This window comes from Trachinotus anak, unplaced genomic scaffold (genome assembly GCF_046630095.1).
Source record: "Trachinotus anak isolate AG129_WGS33_773 ecotype Australia unplaced genomic scaffold, CSIRO_AGI_Tana_v1 ptg000013l, whole genome shotgun sequence".
Taxonomy (NCBI): domain Eukaryota; kingdom Metazoa; phylum Chordata; class Actinopteri; order Carangiformes; family Carangidae; genus Trachinotus; species Trachinotus anak.
This window is the reverse complement of record NW_027273864.1, coordinates 9,037,266-9,064,584: the sequence shown is the minus strand read 5'-3', so window position 1 is coordinate 9,064,584 and position 27,319 is coordinate 9,037,266. Positions and strand designations below refer to the sequence as shown.

Sequence of the window (27,319 nt, the reverse complement as noted above, 5' to 3'; positions counted from 1 at the left end):
GCACAGAGGGACAGGATATCTCAGGCTTTGGCTGCACACACAATACAAGTCATTAGAAAAACTGTAGAAAATGACCAACCTTGTACTTAATTTACGTCATTACATCAATAAATATATGTAAAGAAATGGTGGGACTTCAAATTGATGCCATTGAGCAACGTGTGTGAAGATTCAGCCTGATACAGTGGGAGCATATTCTCTTGTCTCCCTCTTGTACAGTCCCAGTTCTTGGGAAACAAGTAGCATGACATCACTGGGGAGAAAAGGCAACACAAAAATAGCCCGACAAGCCGGTTCCCAGCCGTGGGCCTGGACCCCAGACCAGACCAAGGTTCACAATGTGTTTTCAATGTGTCTGATATCTCCACTAACTACAATCTCCTCTCTCCTTCTCCCGCTTTCTCCCCTTTTCTTGCTCTTTCATCATCCTCCTCTATCGACAACCCTCTCTTTCTCTCTCGACATTTCTCTCTCTCTTTCTCCCAGACTCTGTGGTCGTGGAGGCAAGGTCACACGCTCTACTCTTGGCAGGCTGCAGTGTGCGGAGCTTTTGCAGGTGCAGGGGATTATATGCTGCTTTGGGAAAGGGGGAGTGGGAGTGGGGGTGGGGGGTGGGGGGTGGGGGGGGGGGGGGGGGGGTGGGTGAAGGGAGAGAGGGAAGGAGGGATGGATAGATAGAGGCATGGATAGGTGAATAGATGGCCAGGAGGGCAGGACAAGTTTACCCAAAGCCAAGAAAAGAAGACGGAGGAGAAGATAAGAACAAGTAATTTCAGCCTTTTTGTGAAACACTGTTACCAAACTTCGTTCACTGATGAGCCTCAGTACAGTGAGTCTGCATCACTAATGAGAAAGGTCTCATTATAACGGTTCTCAAGCCCTTCAGCTAATGAAAATCATACCATAGGAGACTTTATGGGTCTGTCTTAGCCCGGACGAGTATCAGGGGAGAGACAGACAACCGGGGGACAAGAGAGGAGGGATGAGAGGGGCCGATTACTGGGTATGGGCCCCTGCAGCTGTGCGACCTCCTGAGCACTGGGGCCTGAAGTGGTTTAAGAGAGAGGAAGAAAGAAAGACACAGGAAAAGAGGGGAAAGGGAGTGGACTAAAAACAGGATGAATAGGGGAAAGGAAAAGGCAGCAACTAAAGAGAGTTAAGAATATGAAACAGGAGGGATTCATACTAGATAAAAGCTAGAAGCTTGATTGAAAGAGATTCCCTCCTTATTTTTAAAATCATGATTCGGAGCATAGTCCTGTGTTTAATGGTTTTGTGTAGTAATGTAAGAGGTTCCAGCTCATGATTACCATCTCAAATTACAGAGAAAGTTCACGGCCGAATGCGACTCCTATGAGAAGGACTTATGTTTTTTTTTCCTCTTTTTTTCCTTTATTTTGAAACAACATAACAGAACATATCAGGAGAGCAGGATAGACACATAGTCAAATTAAATACACACATTTCTTATAGTGCTCAAAAAAAATAAAACACACATATACAAAAATAGAAAAAAGGGGCACAAAATCATAATAACAGATAAATGAACAAATCAAGCTCAGTCTCCTCCAATATAAAGTATCCTTGGCCACTCACAACTAAAATATGTACTGAGGGGGGACCACTCTTTTACAAATTAATTAATACACTGGAGAACCTTTCATGAGGGAGAATTGACAGTAATGTATCATACCACACTCATAACGTAGGTGGATCAGAATCAAGGCAAACCTGCAGGACTGAAAGACGTGCAGGAGTCAACATGATTCTTAGCTATTTGGCCACTACATTGTTTTGTGATTACAACAACCCATAACACTATTATTGATTAATGCTTTTGGAGACAAGCATACATTGTATTTGTTGCAGTAGACAGTGATTCAGTTGGTCTTTTTTTTTAAATGTGATTTAGCAGGGTGTATTTTAATACGGGTGAAGCTGTGTGTGGATGCTGTTGTTTGTGCTTTGTGATGTAATTTAATGTCTTCAGGAACATTACATTACATATGCTGATGCAGAGACATGGCTCGTATAAAAGAAAGGAAACAGTAGAGTTCATTTCAAACGAAAACACACACAACAGCACTGCAAACAAGCGAATGTCTGTGGTGTTTTTGCAAAACATAGTGACGGACATTTGAATTGCTCAGTATCAATATAAGAGAGAGAGAGAGAGAATAAGATAAATCCAAGGGTCGGCAGCAAAATAGCATCTACCTCCACTATCTTAGCTCTGAATAACAAATGTGTCACATCATCTGTCCGCCCAGTCCTCATCTTTTTTCCTGAATCACAATTGAAATAGATATTTCAGAGGAGGAACAGTTCCGCACTGGAATCGGCCCGTGGAGCTGTAATTGGATGGTTCTAGCATTCAGCCCATAACTCTTGCGACACTACAACGCGCCAGACAGAACAGGAAGATTGAGGTTAGCTGCTCTGGGGGCGATGAAGAGATGGAGATGGAGGTGAACGAGACAGCACCCCGAGGACCTGCAATGTGGCCCTGTGCCACCCCACCTGGGCTCGGTCCACGCTGGGAAGAAGAGGGAAAGAACTCTGAATAGAAGAAGTGAGAGGCGAGACAGGAAATGTGGATGAGTAGGTGGCAAAGAACAGAGCGGGGTGTTTGCCATTTTGAAAACATAAGTTGTCAGAGGGTTTTTCTTCTCGCGTTACTGAGGGTGAACCTTTTGTGAGGCTGGTGGAGATTAAAGTCTGGATGATACAGCAGTAACTTTACATGAATATGGATCTATACAGGTGTGTGGAAAGGCAATCTGACACACTACATATCCACTACACTGACAGAATTATTAATTACAGGAAAAATGACTGAGCAGTGTTGAACTGGGAGAACAGAAGACAACCTGAGCCAACGGCAGAAGAAGGGGGGAGAAGAGGCAGGGGACTTGGCTTGGCAGCGGGGGAGTACGTGGGCGTGGGTCCTGTGACCGAGCTGCTGTCCAAGAGGGAGCCTCGAGTTTCAGTCGCTTCCCCTTAGATTGCACTTCGCACTCTCTCTTTCACTCATACGTAATCTGCTTGACACTGGAAATGCTCACACCAGCGTATTTAATCATCGCGAATATCTCCACTAGCGCCCCGCACTGACTTACGACGGTCTTGACCCCGTCTGAACCGCCTGGAGAGAACTGCCCAGCCCGAGACGAGATTACATCACCGTCTCGATCGCGTCTAACCTTCATCACATCACGTGGCGTTTCCAGCCAAATTTAGGTCCTCCAATGCAGCGCTCCATGTGTAGGATTTATTAGGATAATGCGTCCTTTTATCGCTCTCCAAGAATATTAGAAAAGGGCCTACAGTATGAGGCCTGCACCTTTTTTTTTTTTTTTTAAATCTTTGCTGAAGTTTGAGTTTTATTGACCCAAGCAGGAAGGAAGAAAATCATTTCAAACCACTCGTACAATCAGCCAGCATCAACTAGTAAAATGTAACAGTGTGTCACACCACGCTGATCCCCATGTTTTCCTGTATCCTCAGCTCACTTACAGTCACATTGCTCCTTGGTGGCCCATATGAATATGTTTACCCAGAACAGTTGCTATGTTTGAGGCAGAGTGACACACACACACACACACACACACACACACACACACACACACACACACACACACACACACACACACACAGTTTCTCACTGGGGACACATCTGGATCGCGCCGCCCATCCAGCTTCCAACTTGGAGTGTTGTAGGGAAGTCAGGGTGTAACTGCTGTAATAAAACTCTTTGGAGGGAGTGTGTGTCTGTGTGTGTATTTGTGTGTGTGTATTTGTGTGTTCATTTGCGTCTGAAAGCATCCAAATGCGTCTGTTTTTCATGCTTGTGCGTACAAGCAGGTGTGCATTTGTATACATGTGTGTATGTGTGCATGCCCGTGCTTGTGTGTGTTATAGGAGGGAGTGTGTGTAACTCAGGGGAAGGCGTGGGCTGGATGAGGCAAAAAGAGGGGGGGGGGGGATAGAAGTGTGTCTGTCTGGTTTTTGTGGTCTAATAATGGGGAAGGTCTCGGATGGGGGAATATTATCATTTTTATGAACTCAGTGGAGAGGAGGGCCAAGAGTTCCACAGTTTATTGCTGAATTAATACGTTGCTGTAACTGCGGTTAAGTAATTGGACTTTTTAAGGATTTGTTTTTAATATTTAAAGAGTGTTCTGAGAGAAGCCCTTTTATGTCTGCACTGAACTAAATGTGTGTATTTGTCTTTTGTAGGTGCAGTAGCGGCATTTGTTACCACTCCTCTTGACGTAGCGAAGACCAGGATCATGCTCGCAAAGGTATACACAGTCAAACACACACACACACACACACACACACTGGCAGCAACTTTTAAACACTGCTGTCAGGTGATGCCTCGCAGGCAGAGAGCTGAGCGGGCCTGCAGCCTGAGCAAATTTCAACAGTGTCAGCACACAGGACGGAGCAGGCAGAGGTAGCACCGGGACAGTAGTGAGACATACACACACACATACACATATTTATCATCTGACCTGGACTGTGGACAGTGTCGGGAAGACATATTTGTGCACATGGTTAGTGTTAGAGTGAGGACTTGTTGCTGCTCCAGAGGAATTTCCATCTCAAGGCTGCTTGTCACTGAGAGGTGAACCAGAGGGCCAGTGTCCCTCCTGTTCACTCTGCTACTCTGTATAAGTCCTCTAAAGCACCCCCCCCCCCCCCCCCCCCCCGGGCCCCCACCACACCACCACTGTCCTGTGTGTGTGTGTGTGTGTGTGTGTGTGTGTGTGTGTGTAGCAGCAGACCTCCTCTTCCTCCCTCCCTCCACCTCCTCTCTCCACCTCCTCTTTCACTTCTGGCTCTGACTGTACGTCTGGCTTGCCTCACTTCATCCTGTGTGTGTGTGTGTGTGTGTGTGTGTGTGTGTGCGTGCGAGTGTGTGTAAAGGGTAGTGAGTTCAGAGTTACCCCAATCAGCCCCCCCACATACACACACCGACTGTCCTTGGAGAAGACACAGTGTTCCACCCCCACCCACCTCCATCCTAACTAATGAGATACTGAAATTAACAAAACACTCAGTCAGTTTTGATCTCCTGTGAGGAGCCATTGGCTGTAGGTGGAACAGCACGGTACAAAGGCTTCCTGTAAACATTATCTGAAATGCAGCTGCTGTAATTTACCACCAGCAAAGGACTCGGCCTGCGCTGCCTCAAAGCTGTTCGGTTATAACTTTATAAGGCCAAGCTTTTGATTCACTTAAGGCAGCACAGTGGGAATAAGGCTTCATTTCATTCAGTGAGACTAAAACTGGTGTTTTCACGCAGCAAAATGAAAGTCAGGAGCTGCTCTACAATTAAAACAGCTTTCACTGACAAACTGGAGGTGTTTGTGTTTAAAATACTAGTGTTACTGGGTATTTGCAGTAAAACCCTCATTTGACCAATCTGGTATAAAAATTCAGGTTGCAACTAGCAACTAAATATCATTTTCATTTTCAATTAATATGACAATTATGTTGTCAATTTATGATTCATCATTTAGTCCGTAAAATGAGAAAACAGTGAAAAATGCAGATCACAATTTCCCAAGCTAACATTTAAAATGTTTTGTTTGATCAACTCTCCAAAACCCAAAGATATGAAGTTTTCACATTTGAGAAGCAGGAATCAACAACTCATCAACTGTTTTTGGTTGAAAAATATTGACGATTGATCAATTATGAAAGTAGTTGTGATTAATTTTCTGTCAATCAACTAATCAGTGGTCTGGTTAATCATTTTAGCTCTAATAAGAGTGAGCTTAAAAATTAAAATTGTAAACTGTCTGTAAGTTATGAGGACACATAAGATATATTAGCGAAATATGACCAAACCTGATCTGTGCTGCTTCAAAGCTTTAAAGGTGACATGTCTTTTTGAATATTGTGTCAGACTAAAGTTTGGTCCCACAGCAGCAGAGGAAGACAAGTCCAGGCAGGAGAGTGAAACAGAGACAGACAGAGCGAGCCGGGCTGGCGTTGATGGGTATGGATGGTTTGGATCGGACGAAGGGGGAGGAAATGTGGGTGTTGGAGCTTGTTACATTAGTTTCCTTCCCACAGCAGCAGAGGAGAAGGTTCTTTCTTTTCTCCGGCAGGCAGAATGAATGGGTGGCGTTGTACAGTAGGCAGTCTGGCGTGGACGACGCACACGAGGGCGGATGTCCAGGGCACAGCTGGACGTGTAATGCTCCTCCAGGACAGGAATCCTGCTACACCACCCGGCCTGCAGCGGTGGTGACAAGCCTGGCACACAACACGGCCGCTGCTACTGTACAACACTGCTCCTCTCCTCAGGCTGGCGTGATTCCTTCTAGCGCGCCATTAGTGTCACATTCACTACCCTCCACACGTCAGGGTCAGGCTGGCGTGTTTGACTAGCGTCCTGTCGCTGTATGAAACAGTGTGGATGCTGCGTGGAAAAGTTGAGTATGTGCAGATTTCTAAATGATTATAAGGACCTCAGATAACAAAGGAAAACCAACACAAGCCAGAGAAAACGTATAGATTGAGCTGCATAAAGATGTTTTTATATGTCAGCCTGAGTTACACAGGGACAGGGTGTGTGTGTGTGTGTGTGTGTGTGTGTGTGTGTGTGTGTGTGTGTGTGTGTGTGTGTTTTGGACACCCTCCTCCTCCGTTCCCTCCTTCCACACCGTTCCACAGCAGTAAAGGAAAAGAAAACTTGTCAGATGAGGAGAGGGGAGACTCACTTCTCAGCCACCTGTCTCCAACAGAAACATAAGGAATAGGGGTGGGTTTTTCTTTCCTTTCACATGAAGAAAAAAATGCGGGAATCTTCCTCTCGTCCCAGCGGATGTTGGAGTTACAATCTACAGCAGGCGTGGATCGGCGTACATGCACCTACATGCATACTCCTACTGCTGTCCTCATTTTAGTCTGCCTTTCTTTTTACTCTCTCCTCTCTGCCGCCACCACCCACCCTCACTTAACCCCGTCAGGCCTTATCCCACAGCTCTGCCACTTCGCTGTGATGGATTGAAAACTCTCTGGCCAGCTAAGCCATATTGTGTAAATAAAAATCCCAGACTGACGGGTGTGGAGGGAGACGAGGGGAACTTGTTGAGTGTGCTTTTGGGTGGGCAAATGGCTGGGTGTGTTTTTGAGTCGGGTGCATGGGTGGGTGATGGAGGTGTCACCTGCGCTGACACAGCTGGAGGAATGAAAGGAGGAGGAGGGTGGAGGGGGAGGAGGGGGAGGAGGGGGGAGCTAAACAGGGCATGTGTCCGGGGGAGCAGGAAGCAAAGAAGACAATCCATCCGTCATCACACCTCTATTTGCTCACTCTCTCACTCTCTCACTCTCTCTCTCTCTCTAGCCTGGCTCGACCACAGCGAGCGGCAACATCCCACTGGTGCTCTACGACGTGTGGAAGAGCCGAGGCCTTACAGGGTGAGTGTGTGTGTGTCTTCATTTTGGAGAAGCTCAAAGGCCAGTTGTGATTTTTTTAAAAACCAAATGGACTCTTTACACGAACCATTTTATCCCATCACATTTTAGGAGGTTGGGGTTAATTTACAGCTGCAGCTGAAAAATGAGATGTATAAAAGCTTTCCCTGCCATCTTGCTGTGCCGTCCTATTGATTAAGGTGTTACAGGGGCCAAGTGGAAGGGTTTATTTGAGTGTTTTGATGTGTTTATGATGCACAGCAGACAAAAGGCCAGGTCTAATGGGGCCACAGAGGGCCGCCGGCACTACAACAAACCCTCAACCACAGTGAAGGATGGGCCTGCTTGTGTACAAGCAGCCATCTTTTAGTTAGGATGCACCTCGGCTCAATGCTCACAGCAGATTTGGTCTGGGACTGGGCCAAACACCAGTGGGACGTCGCTCTCCCCCTCTCTGTCTCACAAACGCACAATTGCAAGCCACTGTATCATTGTTTGTTTGTGTAGCTGCAGCGCTGGAATCTAATCAGAGAGAAATTACATGTCCACTTTGTGTTTAGTATGAGCCAAGGGTGGTTCTCCTCCAACTCTTTTAAAGCATCAGGAACAGACTGCCCTCCTTTTTTTTTTTTTTTTTTTTCTCAATAAAGGTGATGGTTGAGACTCCAAACATCCACACCCTGACTACAAATCCCACTCTTCGAGCTGCAGCAGTACCCAAGTGGTAATGTTCAGGAGAGCCCTTTGATGCCAGTACCCGCCTCTGCACCACACCTTTGATGTTTTTTCTCTTTCTTTTTTCTCTCTTTCTCTCCTTCCTTCTCTCCTCCAACTATCCTCCCGGGCTCAGCGGTATCTCAGACCATAAGCTCTACATCACGATGAGTTCCTGAAAACCTTTCTCTCCCCTGATATTGATGGAATCAGAGAAGGTGGAGAACAGAAAGAGAAGGAGCAAACTAGGAGAATGAGAGGAGAGAATGAAACGCAGAGACAAAGGAGAGAGTGTAGAAAGTGAAGGGGGGGGTGCTGTTGTTCCGCAGGGCCAAAGGCCTGGTGGTTGCGCTGGTGCATGCCTGATACAAATTGCTGGGGCTTTAAAGCTGTAATTATGGTAATAGGCCCAATTGCAGTGTAGTGAAGCTCTAAAGTGCTTCCATGTGTGTGCCATGCCCCAGAGACCCTGGGTGAGCAGAGAGCGGTGCAGCTCACACCGGCCTCCCCCAGTAACCTGCAAAACAACCACACTGCACCAGGAATCATGTCAAAACAAAGACTAATAGGCAGCATGTCCTCCAGGCTGTGTCTGCTTTGGCCCTTATGTAAACCACAATGGAAGAAAAGTAAACAAATGACATGTTTTTCCCGCATATGCACAACAAAGCAGAGCGTCTGCAAGTTTGTGGTGAACCTTAATTGTACTTTTATGGCAACGGCAGTCTTTGTTTTTCAGCATCAGAACTTAGGTTGAGGAAGGTGAACACCAAATTCAGGTACACGTCTTTATATTGATGTGATTGGTGGAGTAGAGTCATGGGCTGTAGTGGGAATCTATAACTGATGACACAGTGATGAGCAACTTTCCTGTCGACCTGTCTGCTCAAGTGCAACAAAGACTTTCTATTTGTGGAGAAGTGTAGTGTTTCTGCTTCATGAAGTGAGAAGCCTTTTTTTTTTTTTTTTTTTTTATTTGGGATTCCATGTTGATCAGTTTCCTGCCTTCAGTGATCGTCTAGGTTTCACACTAAAGACAGAATTCATCCGTAACATTTGTTAAATGCAGCCTCATCCTCCAAAAATGGCTCACAACTCTTTGCTGGTGGTGTGTGGTTATTGTCAACATATTCCATGAAAATACTAAAATGAATACTGGGCTAGTCAACTTCCCCAGTCTGTAGCCTCGAGCCTGATAGTTATTCCTGAAGATATAAAACAGTCAAAACTATCTTTTTTTTTTAAAGTCTAAATAATCTCCTAAACAGCTGGGTGCTGCAGTTTTTTTTTAGCAAATTTTTGGAGACTCGTGCAGCTGCAGGTTTAGTGCACCAGTGAGTATTTACGACAGCAGGAGAGATGTGGGAGTGAGTCCAAATAAAGTCAATAAAGGCAAATGTCAAAAAACAGGATACTGTGTGCTCAGGGTAGTGCCGTTGTGGATCTCCAGGTGAATGCAAGGTGCTCTTGAAGTTAAAATGGTGAATTGAAGAACAAAGGGAGGCTGTATGGCTTGCTTCAGGCCCACTCGCACAGAGACAAGGATGTAGTTAAAATGCCCTTATTGTGTTAGGGCGTAACAGGTTAAAAAATGTAACAAAAATCCAGAAAAAAAGGCAAGAGCGCCAACCAGTTTCAGCCACAATAGGGGCTTCCTCAGGGCGTGGTTGAAAAGGGCAGTAACCAGAGTGGAGTGCCATGATTCCTTATACAGAAAGATCTCACCAGCAATCCATACAATATCGTGGATGTAGGCTATACCGACAAAAAGATATGTGTCACCATTATTGCTATCAACAAAACATTAAAATCTAGTTACTTCCTGACAGCAACTCACTGTAGCCTTCAGTCTGTCCTGAAGATGTGGTGCTGCTCAGAGGGCAGCGCTGTGCTAAGTGCTAAGACCTCTTGTCTTAAAAAACGAAGGCCAAAGCTCTTGTCAAGCGACAATCACCACAATCTGCTCCCAGCAAGAAACCACATTCAACGGCAGAGAAAACATACAAACAGCCACTTTAAACAGAAGGCGTAACTGTGGCAAAGATGTGCAGCGCACTGCCCCAATGCCACAGATACAGCCTTCACTGTGTGTGTGGTGTTTGGGTGGACAAATGTGGGCTCTGTCTTTTTAGGGAAAGTGCTTTAACATCTGTGTTTTGACTTGACTTGTGTTACTGATCCTCCTTTTTGTCCAAGAAATTCAAGTAAACCCACCCCCTACTGAAGGGCTGTATAAAACATCAACCTGTCTCAGTTTTGATTAAGACCCTCACAGGTTAGAACTGGTCTCTTTCTTTTTAAATGTATCCTATAAAAGAGCTGTATGTCTAAGAGGCTATTTATTATAACCTCAGCATTGTTCCTACACAGGTGCCAGAAGTTTCCACCATCCTCCTCTACAAGAGCACCAACATCTTTCTAAACTAGAGCCAAGACATTTTCTTTGAGCTCATCACTATTCTTCCATATGCTCCTGTCAAGCCTTGAAACTATATTTAGGGCGATTCCTCAGGAGAGGTGATTGGCGGGCAGTCGGGGAATGACGACTCTCAGTGGCTGGCCAGGCCGTGATGTCAGAGTGAGTCAGGGAGCCGAGGGGAATATCGGAGCTCTGGCTCTGCTCTGACATCTCAGAGTCCACAGGTGGGCCTGGTCCCAGATAGGAAATGTAACGCCAGTTCAGAGCTGAGACAAAACAAGGGTGTTGAGTTTAAAATTAGTTCATTCCTCTCACTGCTGGCAATCACATGAGAGAACAGAGTGGAATATGTCAGGACTTGTTGTGTCTACCGTGTCGTTGTTCAGCTGTCCAGCTGCCTGCTGGACAAGTTTTCCTCTCTTCACTTTTCTCTCTTTCCGTCATTGGATTTTGATGAGCTTTGGATCATATTTAATATTGTTGTGTGAGTAATGCTAAGTAGATGCCTGGAGCGGGCCTGTGGCTTGGGTTTCAGCAGATGGTGATAGATAGCTGTGTCGAGATGGAAAGAGCACGCTGAAGGGCAGGACAACAACCTCTGACTAATGTCTCCGTGTTTATTTGGAGCATTTACACCAGTCCGTGCTTACACAAACACACATGGATTCTCTCTCTCACACACACACACATGCACACTCTTTGTGTCTTACACACACCAACCACGCACAGCTAACCCTTCACTGGACATCTTTTAGAAACACCCGATCTGAGCCGGGGCATTCTGAAACGTGGGGTCGTGTGGATGGTTGGGATGTCTGGCAGATCCATGACATGCTTGGTACCTTGTAAAGCTTTGCACTCGACAAAAGTGATGTACAAGCGTTAAGTCCATTTGTGACCCAAATCTCAAACTGCCAGTGAAAGAGCTGCACTGAAGCAGCCAGAAATAGTAGCAATGTAGGACATGGACGGAGTCACATTGGGATTGCGGTCAGATCAGTTTATTTTGGTCAAAAAAAAGACTTCATGCCCATGTTGGCTGCTTTTAGCCAAATGCTAATGTCAGGATGCTAACATGCTCACAGTGACAATGCTAACAAGCTGATGCTTGTACAATTTTGATAATGCGCATTGTCTTTGTTTTGTGTCTTATGCTGATGTTTGCTAAGTCCGGCTGAGGCTGATGGGAAGGTCATTAGAGCTCTGCAGCTGTTTGGTCACAAACAAAAATGAAATGTTGTTTCGGTGATCGGGCTAAATGAAAACGTAGAGGATTTTTCAAGTCTGTTATTAGCACAAATGGTGATGGCACAGCTGAGCTCTTCAGGCTTTTTCTCACAACAACTCTGCTACTGTGTTGATCATCCTCATCCTCTGAGAAGTGGGCTCCACAAACACATAGCACCCGCCAGCCTTGCAAATGCTGTGTTTATGTCCAGGTTGGCTGCTATTTGCTACAACTTTCCGGATCTCTCTGGGGAAATCTATGGAATGCTTTTGCTCATGGTTTGTTTCTCTTAGAAGACCCTGGTCTGTGTCTTATAAGGCTCAGATGAGGCAGGAACAAATCGAGGGGGTCTGGATGACAACAAGAGAAAATACTGGAATGTCTTGGAGATGTCACACACTTACAAATATGATCCAAACACACAGTGGAGCAGGGTTTTTGCCATGCTATTTGCGTGCAGAAAATGCTCCAGCTATGAAATTTGCAAAATACAAATTCATTTTCATAGTTCAGGAAACAAAAAGAGGGAAATTTACACTAAATAGCATCTAATTTTTAACCCAAAGTCCACCCAGTAGTTGTTGAGACATGTCACTCTGAATCAAAAATGTGACCTCATTGTGTTGCAGGAGCAAAATGTCGGAGGATGACCAACGTCTTCAGGATACACTGTCTGTGGACCTCAAATGTTTGTACAAAGTTTTGTTCCAGTCCATCTAGATTGTGTTTGGATATTTCACTGGATATGTTAAAAACCAGCTGTGATCAGCAAAGTCAGCAGGATTCAAATGTCTGTACAAAAACATGGCAGTCGATTGTAGTTTGTAGTTGCTGAGGTGTTTCAGTCTGGACCAACAGACCAGGACGATCCTTCAAGAGGCTTGTAAAAGTTCAAATGGACAGAAACAGGAGTACAAACACACAAACCCTCACACATGATGAATGCACACAGACATTTTGTGTGCGTAGACAGTTTTACGTACTTTCTCTTCACGTGCTCTCACACACACACACACACACACACACACACACACACACACACACACACAGAGGCACACAAACACACAATGCTCTTCATCCATTACATCTGGCTGGGATAGGTCCAGACCATGTGAGTGTGGAGGCGTTTTGGCAGACGGAAGGTGTTGGTAGGCAAGTACACGGAGAGAGAGACAGAGAGAAATGGGAAAATAAAAGGAGAGAGAGAGAGAGGAAAACGCAGATGAACAGACGGCACAAAGTGAGCACGTGTCTGAGAAGTGGATGACGCAGCAAGAAAAGGAGACGGAGGAGAAATCCCCGAACAACTGAGCCAGCTGAGGGGGCCGTCGCTGGACAGGGAGACTGAGAGAAATGGATGGATGGACAGCAGAGGGACATGTGTGGATGTCATCTGGCCATCAGTCATACACAGATAGAGAGAAAGAGAGAGAGAGTGGGGGGTGAGAGCTCCAGGGAGCCCCCAGGGTGGGGGCTTGAAGCCTAATCCCAAAAACAGCTGTGTGTGGTGGGGAAGGGGGGGGGTTTGGTTCTTGGGAGATGGGTGCTCTCTCATGTCCCATCACATCCTCTGACCCCTGCAACGTCAACAGCTCCTTGTTGAGGCTCAGCCTCCGTAACCTGTGTCCCTCCCACTCTTCCTACAGTGGCTCCACCAAAGAGGCCTCATGTTTGGCCCCCTTCCCACGGACCCCTCTGCACCCGAGCGCGAGCTGGCCCTGCTTCCACGAAGTTGCCGTAAATCACTTGCAGATACTGTTGATCACTGGAGTGATACATGATAGAGTCTGTGCTGCCCTCAGCTCTGTTCACAGCATTTCTTAATAAAAGCCGCAGCAGGCAAACTCTGGGGAAGGATTATCCAAGTCCCCCCAAAAAATCTACTTCTTCCTGTAATGTTGCCTCAAAACGAAGTTCGGGTGTGTGCATGTGGCAGAGGTGAGAAATTTCCAACATGTCGTGAAAAATGGAGCGCACTGCCTGTGGCAGATCGGATTAGGCTTAATTTACTGGAGAGGGTTGTGCTGTGGGAAAATAACATGCTTCCATATTCAACTTTATTCCTCTTGTGTTGTTGATTTTCTGTCATGTCACCTCTTCTGTGGACATGTTTGTTTTCTCTTTGTGATGAGTGAGAACTACACTGAGTTGTGTATGATTGGAAGTAGCACTGATCCTTGCGCGGAGCTTTCCTGCTTGTTTTTACACCAGCAGTGAAAATAAACTCAGTTAATGTGCTTGGCTTTAGGATGTCGATTTTCAAGGTTTGTTGCATACATTTCTCTATTAGGGAGTTTTGCAATGATTGCGAGCCTGTAGTCTTTCCTGATGTGTGCTAAAACGAGCCCGAGCTCTTAAACCACGAGAAGCAGAGTGGTTTATTTTCTGCAAGCTGTTCTTAAGTCACTGAAAATGATAAATACACTGTCTCGACTGGATGGTTTTTTTTTTCTTGACTGTTTTCTGGGGAATTATGCTTTTATTTTGGTAGTGGATAGTTGACAGGAAACAAGTGGGGAGAGAGAGGGCAAATGACATGCAACAAAGGTCCCCGGCGAGATTTCAAACATGAACGTTGCTTTCAAAGTCTAGGGTATCAGAACCAGGCAGGATGGTGCTCTGCAGGATGATTTTTGATGGGGTTTTTTTTTTCTTTTGGTTGAGTCATTAAGGGTGTTACCAAATACCAGTTTTTATGTGCATTTTCAACGTGCACCCAGAAGAACCTGAGTGGAAACACCAAAGATAAAAAAAAAAACCAACAAAAAAAAACCCAACATATTGCAAAAATGCCTTTACTCTTGGCTGAGGCGGAAAAGTTGTATCGATAAAAGCAAATGGTGACAAAGTGCAGTGGAAACACACCTGATGAAATGATTATAACATAGATGAAGCATGTGAGTGCAGAGCAGCTGTCCAGAATCCACAGCTGTTCTGTCTGCAGAGAAGTAAAGTCAACAAATCTTCACATTTTAGAAGCTGGAACCAGCTTAAATCTTTATCAGTTGTCCATTATAAAAATGGTTGGTGATTAATTATTTGTAAATCAATAGATCAATCAGTCAAATTGCAGTTACTAATTGCAATAAAAACACATTTTTTGCAGAGAGCTACTCTAGCGGTTATTTGGTAAAATTGTGAATTCTCACAAATATTACTATACTTTAATTTCTATGAATTAATTTAAAGCATGTCTTCTTCTTTGCTTCTTTTTCCGCAGTCTGTTTGCAGGTAGCATACCGAGGATGACCTTCATCAGCGCGGGCGGCTTCATCTTCCTGGGAGCCTACGAGAAGGTCCGCCGCACTTTGCTATAGCACCACGTCCTCTCGTGACCGTCCTGAGCCCAGACCTGGCGGAGAGGCGGCAGGGAAAGCATCTTCAGGAAGCAGCACCCTCGTCTCCTGGAAGGCCCGCCCTGCGCTTCCATGCTGCCGGGCCCCTGACGAGCAAGGAGCACCTGATGCTCGGGGGAAGAGCCGTCCACGAGCCTGACCCCATTACCCAGCATTCCTGCACATCGGTGCAGATTGAGTTGAACAGTCTCAGTCCCACTTGATGAACAGCACCAGTGGTTTCACACAAAACGAGCAGTGACGCATCTTTACTGTTGGGTTTTTAGTGTGTGTGTGTTTGTGTGTGTGTGGGTGTGTGAGTGAATGAGTTATGGTTTTAAAGACTGAGTGAGGTTTGGTGATTCCTTTGGTTCCCTGTGAGCGGAATGTGAGCGTTGGCACTTTGTAAAGCCCTCTCTACATTGTTTCGTGATTATTTTAGTGTTTTATCCATATTTTCTCTTCTCCATTAAGCCAAGCCACCTGTGTTAAAGATCCACCGGGGAGACGCAGTAATATCTCATCATTGTTACATTCCCACAGGAGCACAACTGAGCTCATCCATCTGCAAGAGCTTTAAATTCATACTTAAGATGCCTCCAACACTAAACCACTTTGTTAGATTAACAAGGCTTTTGTTTTATTAGGAGCCCCAGATGTCCTGCACCGGCCTCTGTGTTACAGCGTGGGATGTATCTGTCATCTTTATGGTGAAATATTGTTATTAGGTGATTAAAAAGTGTTGTAATGGTAAGGTGTCCCTCCTTACTCTCAAACCTGTAAAAATGCAGGTTAATTCAAAGTTAGCTTGATCCAGATTCAGTTGTCGCTGTTGTTTTCCAGTAGTTAAGTATTTTTTTTGTAGTTAAGAATAAAGTTTAAACTGTCTAAACAGTCTGAGAGTTAAATGAGAAGACTGATGAAGCTATCGCCAGCCGTCAGCTAACTTAGCTTAGCGTAGAGACAGCTAGCCTGGCTCTGTCCAAAAGTCACAAAATCCGCCTACCAGCACGGACGCTCTCTTATTAACACAGTGACCTTCAAGAAGTAACTTCATCCTGCCGAGAAATAGTCCAATACATAACCCCCGTGTTTGTGTATGCATTAAACAAAGGAGGTGTAATCACACACATGAGAGTGGCATCGAGCCTCTCATGTCACTAAAGTATGAATAGTATAAATATAAATTACATAAATTTATTATTTATTCAATGACTTATACAGCATTTGAGACATTTTTAAAGTGGGTAAATGATTGAAGTCATACAGATTAGTCACTCTTTACTCAGAGTAAGCTCTTATTTTGTTAAACTGTGTAATTCTTAAAGGATCAGTTCAGTCAAATTACAAAAAAAACACAAAATCCCACTTCCTCTTACTGGCATCGAGCCATGCACATGGTTCTGATTTTATTCACCAAGGTTGTAGGACACAGTGTCTGCCACCGAGTTCTAAAACCAAATCTATCTGCACGGCTTTATCAGCTGTGGCAAAGTGGGGAAGATGTGGTCTTGTTGTGATGTGTGTTAACTGAGCATTTAAGTCAGTAGTCATGATGATGCAACATGAACTACAGATGTAACTGCAACTGGCCTTACACAGGAAATGATATGATTCTGTGGGGAAAAGGAAGCTGATTAATAATTGTGTAAGTGCACTGGTCTGTGGTGCAGCAGAGGCTGGAATTAAACGTATTATGATGCAGTGACGAAGTGGATTTCTCAGGGATTCATTTAGTGGTTAGGATGTGCAAGAAGATGCCGCCTGCACCAGCTGACTGTAAAAGTGCTGATGGTCTCCACTTTCCGTGCATGTTCCCTGTCTATAAGGGGAAAAAATAAGAATTAGAGTTAGTCAAGATAAATGATTACAAGATTAACAAATTACTTCTGTGTCAGACGGAAGAAGGATCATCTTAATGACATATGCAGGAATATTTATCCTCACTATCAGTGGTTCCCCCTCGTTTCCAGTGAATCAGCTCAGTGTTGTCCTTCGGCAGTCAGTGGGGAGGTAAGCTGAAGACTTGGTAAATCCTGGCGGGGGCAGGGGGAGACGGATGGCCTCACAGGTGGGAGTGTTTGTCATGCTGCTTGTCACTAGGCTGTTGGACAACAATGGTCGGTGTGTGATTGGTGGAGGCCACGGCCAGGGGCATGTCAATCATCCGGTGACAAACATCCATCTGGAATGCACATTCTGGCCAGCCACTGACCCTCAGTCAGCCCTGACTCAATAGCAAATATTTTAAACAGCCCACAGAAGGAAAAAATATGCCTGCTGTCTTTGGAGCTTCAGGGAGCCAGGAGACATTCCTGGTTGGAAGATTAGCTGTGTGTGTGTGTGTGTGTGTGTGTGTGTGTGTGTGTGTGTGTGTGTGTGTGTGTGTGTGTGTGTGTGTGTGTGTGTGTGTGTGTTTTAGTGGTCCAGGCACAAGCTACTTGACTGCTTTGAAGATCAAGGTCTGTGGGTTTCATGTCCTTGTGCATGCTCCATTTGAATTGATGACTTCTCCATAACCACTGTGACATGTGAGTGGCGCTAAATGCTAACTCAGCTGTTTGTGATACGGTTGTCACAGAGAAAAAAAAACAAAAAAAAAAAACATCCTTTCATGTGTTGATTCAGGCAGAAACACAGAGAAAACACTCAGAATAATAGCAAAATGTGATTTTTTTATTAGACACTTCAATGCCATATTAGACACTTCACTGTTTGCAGCTTTGACATTGGTACAACGGTTTTTCGAACAGTTTGTTTCAATAAATTACTCAGAACACGACCTGCACCCGACTCCCTCTTGTCCCTTTTTACCTGCTACGCTGGGATTGGTTTTCCTCCAGGGTTCTCTGATTGGTCTTGCTGGTAAAATCATCTCTGATAGGTGCTATCAGGGGTAACCAGAGGAGCGTGTCCTCCAGCTTACCTTGATAAGGCCACTGGTAACAGAACATAGTTCAGACAAGGGCACACTGAGGGAAACACATCAGACAATGTAACTACTGACTGATTTCCGAGCCAGTGTACGCAGAGGTTGTGAGGGTGCGTCTGACTGCATTATTCCTCCAAGTTTGGTTAGAGCACATTTCACAAGTTTTCCCACTGCTCACAGCATCGAGCCGCACCTTTAGTTACCTCAAGCAAATTACAATGTGGTGGTGGTGTGACAGAGGTGGAATACTGGCCATTTGCTTCTGAATGCACATCGGTGGATCTTGAGGCATATTACAGCAGTAACATCATGACACAATACAACATCATTCTCCCTCATTCTCCATCTTTTTTTCTTTTTTTAAATTCAAAGCATAAGAACTGTTTAACAATTGGGCCAATCACATGTCAGTGCTTGACAGCACATAACTGCAGATTTCATGACAGCCGTCTCGTGTCCAGATCATTACTCGCTTTTACAGCTATATAAGATACAACTGCAGCTCCAAATCCAAATGTCCACATTTGATTGCAAACTTGTGCCAAAGTCACTTTCATGAAGAAATGAAGACCCTAAGAGAACAATCTTCTCCCAACTAGCTCAGAACAGCTTTGCAGTAACATTTAGTTTTGAGAAACAGGTGGAAGAGCCTTAATGTTACAGTATGAACTGTCGACTTTACCGTGTCAAAATGAGTGGAATGTCTCCTCGTGCAGAGGAGGTTCCTGCATTCCTATTGGCAGATATCATGTACACAATCTGCCTGTTTATGAAGTGAGTATAAAAAGTGCTTTAACTGACCGCCCACAAATATTCCCACCTTGAACCATCTGACGTACCAAAATAATTTACATCAAAGCTCTTCCTTCATACAATAACAGGTGTGAATTGTGTTTCTGTAAGGCCATGGTTGGCAGCGTTTATCAAAAAAAAAAAAAAAACATTCAAGTGCAATCAAGTGTTTTGTTTTGTTTGCTATAAAGAGTGTACCAGTATCTTTCACAAGAGTCTCTTGATATATGCTATTACAAGTTGAGTTTTCTTTGATCATGCAATAAGGCACTGCAGCTGAATGTTGGTAAAAGCTGAAAGACAGTTTTTTTTTTTGAAGAAAAATAAAAATATCATCACTCCTTTCTTTGTCATGCACATAAATTCAAATACTCTTTTGTAAAAGTTATAGAATATATAATATAAGAAAACTCTTATGTACAGTCAAATGTCCAAAGGTATATTTCTCTTTTTTGCCCCTGCACATACATACACTGTACAAGATTCCCTACATTTACATGCTTCAAATGCAAGTCACATTTTTTGGAGCTAGAATTTGTATTGGTCACCTCCCAAGGGAAGGTTTTAACTATGTACAGCTGATACGCTCAGATGGGACGCCACCCACACAAGCTCCACCTTCAAACTCCGGATGCCCCCTGGATTTTTCCCCTCCTGGCCCTCCCTGTCAGTTGACATCCAGGAGGCTCAGGATCGATCGCCTCGATATGAGGTAGCAGTTTATTTCCCAGTGCAAAAAAAAAAAAAAGTCCACTCATCTACTGCGAGTCCATGTTTTGGGATGGATGCAGCGCTTGCTAGTCGCTGGCTCTCCTTAGGGGGGTGCTCTCATTCTGAGAGGCTCTGAGGGTGTGTCCATTGGACAGCAGAGTCTGTCTGAGCTCAGGCTCACAGTCAGTGTCGGAGTGGCCGTGGCCCGTCACGCCAGCCAGCTTCACCGGCTTGTGGAAGGACTCTTCCTGTGGTGGAGAGCACGCCAGCGTCTGTCCCACTCTGCTCACTGATGAACACAGAACAGAAGGAGGTGGAGTGAGCAACAGGCAAAGTCAATGACGTGACATGTATGTAGACAAATATGCATTCAGCTATAGGATATAGAGGCAGTGGAATGTGTGCACAGGGCTGCGTTGACATGTGGAGGTGAGAATAGGTATTTGGAGGCCAATTCCTGTGGTATTACTCCTCGCAAAAGAAGACGAATCTCAGAACAGGCCCTGACGTGCAACTGCAGGAGTTTGGCAGCAGAGAGAACTCAGTCCTGCTTTTCAGTGGTTTTAGAGAGATATCCTCGGGGGCTTTGGGCATGCAACTATGACACACTGTCACATGCTGGTAGGAGCCAATCTATCAACAATCAGGTTCAAAGGAATTTGTCTTGATAAGAGTTGATAAGAGTTCCTCATATACTGATAGTTTCTCACCTGATAGAAAAACTGGGACAGTTTTGGGCTGTAGTAAGCCTACTGATTTATTACATTATTACTGTTTTTGTTTACAGGATGATGCTGTTGGTATTTGAACTCTCTCTGCTCGTCTTACCTTTTTGTAACGTATTGTGGTTTTTTGGAAACGTGGATCCCTCAATGTCCTTCCGGATCCCGTTGGGTGTCCCGTTGCAGAGCGGGGTTGTGTGTGACCGTGGTTCATTATGATCCACTGGGTGGAAGTGAGAGTAAGGCGGGGGAGCAGAGTGCTGCTGATACTCCATGCCTCCAGCAGGGCCGAAGCTGTGTGTCAGGTAGTCGGGATCTTTGGAGTAGCTGCTGCTGTTCTCCATACAATCTGTGCACACTACTGCACCGTCGAAACCTGTAGGAAGGGAGAGAGAGAGAGAAAATAAATTATCTGGAGGCAGAAAATCAACAAGTGCATATCAACACTGTGGTTTGGGTGTCTGCAGTAATTATTTCTGATGCTGAGCAGGCCTTCGCAGACAACGGTGCTCCTTTCATCGTTATGCAACACATCAACTTTGCGCATGGGAAGTGGGAGAAACTGCAGGGGAGCACAAACATTTGGAAGACCGAGCAGAGCTTCAACTGTCAGCTACCTGTGGTGTCTACCACGTGTCCGTTGGGCTGAGGTCCACCACCGGCCTCCACGCGGATGCACACATCCTGTCGCTCGGACAGAGTGCCTTGGGAGGAGAGGTAACTGGGCACATCTGGAGGAACTATGGTCTCATCTGGAAAAGAGATGCAAAGATTGGAACACAAGACATTACAACCAGGGCTGTGGATGCTAACAATTAGTTGAGGAGAATGGAATTTTGATAGTTGGTTCTTCTTTCAAGTCAGTTTAAGCAAAGATTCACAACTCTACCTTCTCTAAAATGTGTAATTTGCTGGTTTTCCCTGCTTCTCTGATACTACATTGAATATTGTGAGGTTTGGACTGTTGGTCAGACAACTCTTTTGACCCTTTACAACCACACAGAAGCAATGAAAGCTCACCTGTGTTGGTGACACTGCACTCCTCACTCTTCTTCCTGGTCTGGTAGATGATGCACACCCATACCAGCGACGTCACCACAATACTTGTCACCACGGCGATGACGATGATCCCTATAGTGACCGTGCTAGGGCCCGACGGTGAGGTGCAGGGGCTTCTGCGCTGCGTCACCACCAGCTGGCTGTGAGCACGCTCTGTGCCCAGAGTGTTGGACATGAGGCAGGTGTAGCGGCCGGCGTCCTCCAGCGAAACAGATCCAATGACCAGCAGCTGGTTTCCTGGGGTGAAGTGGTGTCTGTCGGAGGGGCGCAGGGGCTGGTCGTTGCGCAGCCAGGTGATACGGGGTGGCGGGCTGCCCAGGGCCTTGCACTGCAGGGCCACTGTGTCCCCAACTACCACGCTGCGATCCTCCAGGTCCTGGGCTAGGTGCGGGGTTTCTGTAGCAGACAGGAGAGATAGAGTTCAAAATCTCAGAGACTGTAGGATCCCTGAGGTCGGTGTTTTCTATGATTCTATTGTTATTCTATGGCACCAAAGTTTTAGATTTCTGTTCTCAGGTTTCTGCTTTGTTCACAGTCTCTGTTCCAGCTGGTGGGATCATGGTGATTCAGCTGGATTCTCTGAGCACAAAGTGTGATGTTCTGAGTTTGACATCAAGCCACTGAGCTTATCTCATGATGAGTCTCATCTAACAACCATATTTATGCGTCTGAGGTCAGATCTGCTGACACATTCACACATTTTCATTATGACACCAACAAGATTTCTCTCGTGACAGAATCCTCTTCAGAACTACATTTTCACTGTTTCCCTGGCAACTTCACTGTTTCAACTTCTGCTGAAGGGAGCATGTTCCGCTGAACGTACGCGTGTGTGTGTGTGTGTGTGTGTGTGTGTGTGTGTGTGTGTAGGCCTCTCCTCTCAGACTAAGCACTTCCCCTCACAGTGGGACATACACAGATTAAGAGATCTCACTTAACCCACTTCAGTCGCCCCTCACTCTTCTATCAATACTTTCTCTCTCTCCATCAATCCCCCTCTCTCTACCACCCTCCTCCCATCTTTCTTTTTTCTAAATCCCACTAGCCTACCTTCCCCCACACACTCCAACCTTTCTAGTTCGTCTTTGGCTCCCATTTTTCTCCCCCGCCACTCTTTAACAGACAGGGGCCCCTCGACTCCAGCCACCCCCACCTACCCCTCTGTCTCTCAAACCCAAACATCACAGATTCTGTGCAGAGGCAAAGTCACTTGCTTCAGTATTCTACATTGTTGAGTGGATTAGCACTCGGCTTGAACTGCTGTGCAGTCTAACAAGTGGCACAATATGCAAAAGTGTGGCTGGAATACCAACTACACCAGTCTGCTCATGTTAAACATAGACACTGTTGCTGGTCAGCTCTTTAGGGGAAATTTCAAGCTTGCAACAAAGCAGAGGAACCCCCCCACTTCACCCAGCTCTTTTTTTTTAGCTGTGTCCAACAAGGGACTGCTTTGCTCAGTTCAAAGACAAAGGACAAAGATGATCTATGTGCTGAGATGGTTATAGGAGAGCAGCTCCGTTTTGTTTGATTTAACAGTGTAAAACAGCCAATAAACTGGGAGCACTGAGGCCTGCAGTGAAGCAGCCATGACTGTCCCTCCCACCAAGAGAGGATGGGGGGGTGGGAATGCCTGACAAACACCCCTCTATGAGTCCCTCTTGCTTCCCCACCATCCCCCTTTGACCCCCAACTGTGACCTTTGGCCCCTGACCTGCAGCAAGGCCACAGCTGCCAAGAAAAGAAAAATATAAAGCCTCTCATTCTGCAGCCTCAGACTGACCAATTCCCAGCTGAGTGCAGAGCTATTTACAAGTGCTCAATTCCGGGGCTGTGGGAATGTGATCAACACTATGTTGCACTGAACACAATTTAAAAATGGGACAATATTAGCTCACGTAAATTAGATGCACACAACTCTTACCGAGCACAGTGAGGGTGGCGTTGGCAGAAATTGTGCCTGCTGTGTTTTTAGCAGTGCAGCTGTAAACGCCCATGTCTTCCGGCTTCACGTCCATGATGAAGAACACATCATCATCAGGCATGACGTGCATTCGCCGCTCACGGGCGGCGGGGAAATCTGTGCCCCCATCCTTCTGCCAGGCTATCTGAGGTGCCGGGTGGCCCTCAGCAGCACACTCCAGCCTGGCTGTGTGGCCCGTCCTGATGGTGCTGTCCTTGGGAGTCTTCACAAAGGATGGAAGAACTGTGGATGGAAAGACACAGTTCCATCAGTATTGGTTGGACCATAACAGCACCTTTGTATATTCCAGGGAAGTTTACCGTCCACTTTATTTGTTCAGATTTCTTCACTGATCATCAAACAGTTCTATACTTTTAGTCTCTGGTGAAGAACTTTGACAGCAGTTGTTGAGGATTACAGAGATTACATTACTCAATAAGTTCTTAAAACCAAATTTTTCCAGCTGGTGCTGACATTCAAACCAGGAAACTTCCGCTCAAAAACCAGTGTCTCTGACCTCTACAGCAAACATCCGTGTGTATGCCAAGACAAGAGGCAGAGAAATGATTCTGTCAGAAGTGAGAAAGAACAAGCTAGAGGTCTGATGCAGAGAACCAAGCTTTAGATAAATACTCTCTGTTTGCAGAATGACTGAGTGCAGAGGAGATGGGCCCTGTTAGCGCTGACATGCAGCTAAATCAATTTGTTCCGAATACCGTCCTGGAAGGGAAGGAGGCCGAGCGAGAGAGAGGACTTTATTCAAGTGAAAGAGAAGAACTCAGCATGGCCACTTATCTCAATCGCGCCTCTGTCAAACAGGACAATTGAAACTCTGGTGACTATAACATAAACAGGCATTTTATTTGGCGGAAATTATTCGATCACACACATGTCAACAGAGATGTTGGAGTGGCATTTGTTTTTCTCTCCATCTCGTCTTCACACTATCTATTTCTCTCACATTTGAATTACTATCATACTTTTTACAACCACAATGACTCTACTCTTCCTTCAAGATAGTACGATAATGTTGTCTGTCTTAACAAAGAGGCTAATACTGATGAACGATTTCAGTCCACAAACAACCTACCATTGACGATGAGGCGGGCCTTGCTTGAGTAGGTGGAGCCAAAGTGGTTGGTGATGATGCACTGGTAACGGCCCTCGTGAGCGAAGGTGACATGCCGCAGGTGCAGGATAGTGGTGTACTCCATCACGCCTCCACCTGCACCAGGCGCATCAGATGTTGTGCTTTGGTGGTGAGCTTGCACATGAGCATAGTTCTCCGTTTCTGCATGTCGAAGCAGTTCCTGGTCTTTCCGCCATGCAAAGGTCATGGGGGAGGAGCTGCTGCTCGCGGCCGTACAGGTGAGACGCACGTCGCTACCTAGGACAGTCACTGTGGTTTCTGGTTGCACTGTTATCTGTGGCTTTGGAAGGTCGTCTGAAGGTGGAGAGGAGGGAAGAAAGAGAGAAAAGCCCAGAGTGAGGACAGATGACAGATAAAAAGAAAAGAAACAGTGAGGTCAGGAAGCATAAATCACGTGTGGTCTAATGTCAAACGTCTCTCAGTAGGTGTCTGCTTGTTATGCATAACTGGATAAGAACAAGGAACAAAAAAAACACTCATAAAGATCCATTAGTATGTCGGAGTGCAAATGCAGCGCTTAACAAAAACACCACACAAACAAATATGTGCGAGTATGTAAATAGCAGAAGAACGCCAAGCTGTCAATGTGGCCCATCTGTGCCTCCAGCACCTCTTGCTCAACACACCCGCCCATATAAACACAGATTACACACACACACACATAACTCACCACACACAAAGCTGCTGGAGGGAGCCTCGAAGATGCTGGTGCCCTTGAGGCTCTCCGGGTGGGCACAGGTGGCATTGACACCAGCCTGCAAACCACGTGTCACCAACCAATCAGGCAGCCACTGCAGCTGGCAGTCACACAGGAAGCTGTCACTCTGAATGAGACTAAATGAGGAGAGGAGAGCAGTAAGTACATGTGGTATATATCACATCTGTTGCATCTGTAACTGAATCTATGTTTCTGCATGTGCAGGGATGCCAAAAGCACTGTGGGAGTGAGCTTCTATTGGAGTTGAGGCGTGTGTGAGTGTCTATCTGCTGCTGGCTGCTTCTGCATGTGTGGGTTTGTGTGTATAATTCATATGTGTTTGTGCGAAAGCATCAATATAACTCACAGGGTTTTGAGGTTCTTCATCTTACTGAAGGCATCAGGCTGGATGGAACGAATAGCATTCTCGCCCAAGTTCCTGTTGGGACATTACATTGCATTACTCATCAACTGTATACATGTTACAGCCAGATGCTGCATATTGACTTCCACTAGCAAGGACCACACTTCTTCACCAAAGTGGAAGTATCCAGGTCTGTGTCTCTGAGCATACATGCCAGATTTTCCATCATTCCCTGCCCTCATTGGACGAAGGCCTGTGAAAGAACTTATAGGAATTCCATTTCTTCTCCGAAGTTCACCATATGCTCAATAACTTTCTTCCTGCGTGGACGCAGGAAAAAAAGGCCAAAGATTGTGCTAGGCTAACGAGAGAGAAGCAGCTGGGCGCTTGCAAAAGCCCCTGTCTTCTCCTTTTACAAAGACGCTATTAAATTGCTAGCGGCCTCCTCTCTGCCAGCTACTTTTGGCAACCCCCCGCTCCCTCCACACACACACTCCACCCTCTCTCCCTCACACTCACCCACTCTCTCTTTCTCCCTGGCTGAGAGGAGGGGTGGCCAAGCATTGTGGGATACTCACAGGTGTTCCAGGGTCTCCAGGCCAGAGAAGGCTTTCTTGGCCACCGACTTGATCTTGTTTCCAAACAGAGTCCTGCCGTTCCAAACATGAAGGGTGTCGATAGATGAAGAGAGAGAGAGAGAGGGAGTGAGAGAAAGGGAGAGGGGAAGAAGGGGGTGAGAAGAGGGGGTGAAAAGAGAGCAAGAGAGGGAGAGAGGCACAATTAGCAAGGCTGAATCTGATAAGATTGAGGGGATTGAGGTACTGGAAATCTGAACTGCATGGAGATTAGCCAGGAGGAAGGGTGAGGGAGCCTGGATGGGGTTGGGTTGGGTGGAGGGGGAGAACCTGGGCTCTGCGCTGCTCTTCAAAGACCACTTTTATCTTTATTAGAATTTAATAGAATGACCAAGGGTGGGTGGGTGTGTGTGTGTGTGTGTGTGTGTGTGTGTGTGTGTGTGTGTGTGTGTGTGCGTGCGTGTGTGCGTGTGTGTGTGTGTGTGTGCGTGTGTGTGTGCGTGTGTGTGCGTGTGTGTGTGTGTGGTGGTTCTTTTAAATCGCTGAGCTTGTAACGACATACATGCAGCCCATGTGATTGTGTGTCTGTCTGTGCCTGGCAAGCCTGGTTTTGAGCCAAGAAGCGAGTTGCTGTTCCCTCTGATTTGGGGTCCTAATCCCTTCTTCCTCCCTCTCCTCACTGCCACCTCCCCTCCCTCGTTCCTCTCCTGTTCACAGGAAGAGAAGACACGGCTGGCTGGTTCACAATGAAGACCCCAGTGTTCAAACTCATCCACATGTTCACACAAACAAACGGCTGTCTTGTCACAGGAATGACAAGTGGGCTACTCTGTCATTTTTGCAACTTTTATTTTAAAGGAATTAGATGAGCCTATGAAAACAAATAAAGACCAAATGAAATCTTATCATTTTCTTTGGCTTAGAGCTGGAAGACCCACTTCCCTCCCATGTGGCGGCATTCACAAGCTGCTTTTAGGGAGCTCAGTGTGTGTGGTGGACACTTTGAAGTCTCAACCCTTTTTTCTCTTTTCTGCATCTCTTTTTCCCATGGCTCGATATGCCAGTGTTGGGATGCTGCGGGCTGCTTCCGCCAACATCGTGACAAAAGAGGCAGGGTCAGAGGGCGGGGCGTGTGAGGCGTTTGAAGTTGATGACTGAATGCAACCCTCAATTTCACCCTCTCTCAGTTCCTAACAACAGGGACTGGGAACGAGGGGACGAGAG

At 45.9% G+C, this 27,319-nt stretch overlaps 2 protein-coding genes across 2 annotated transcripts in view; one reads left to right on the top strand and one right to left on the bottom strand.

Annotated features, from left to right (window-relative positions):
• Window positions 1-17,912, top strand: part of slc25a26 (solute carrier family 25 member 26) — a 55,755-nt gene extending 37,843 nt beyond the window's left edge. Inside the window, exons 7-10 of the mRNA XM_071493527.1 lie at window positions 487-556; window positions 4,240-4,304; window positions 7,364-7,437; window positions 15,016-17,912. Coding sequence (XP_071349628.1) covers window positions 487-556; window positions 4,240-4,304; window positions 7,364-7,437; window positions 15,016-15,112 — 306 coding nt within the window. The 3' untranslated portion in view covers window positions 15,113-17,912. The remainder of the gene's footprint in view (window positions 1-486; window positions 557-4,239; window positions 4,305-7,363; window positions 7,438-15,015) is intronic.
• A 495-nt stretch (window positions 17,913-18,407) lies between these two features.
• Window positions 18,408-27,319, bottom strand: part of lrig1 (leucine-rich repeats and immunoglobulin-like domains 1) — a 36,794-nt gene continuing 27,882 nt past the window's right edge. The window contains exons 10-18 of the mRNA XM_071493526.1: window positions 26,099-26,170; window positions 25,524-25,595; window positions 25,130-25,293; window positions 24,400-24,753; window positions 23,271-23,552; window positions 21,308-21,742; window positions 20,905-21,039; window positions 20,394-20,663; window positions 18,408-19,854 (exon numbers count right to left, since the gene is read on the bottom strand). Coding sequence (XP_071349627.1) covers window positions 19,652-19,854; window positions 20,394-20,663; window positions 20,905-21,039; window positions 21,308-21,742; window positions 23,271-23,552; window positions 24,400-24,753; window positions 25,130-25,293; window positions 25,524-25,595; window positions 26,099-26,170 — 1,987 coding nt within the window. The 3' untranslated portion in view covers window positions 18,408-19,651. The remainder of the gene's footprint in view (window positions 19,855-20,393; window positions 20,664-20,904; window positions 21,040-21,307; window positions 21,743-23,270; window positions 23,553-24,399; window positions 24,754-25,129; window positions 25,294-25,523; window positions 25,596-26,098; window positions 26,171-27,319) is intronic.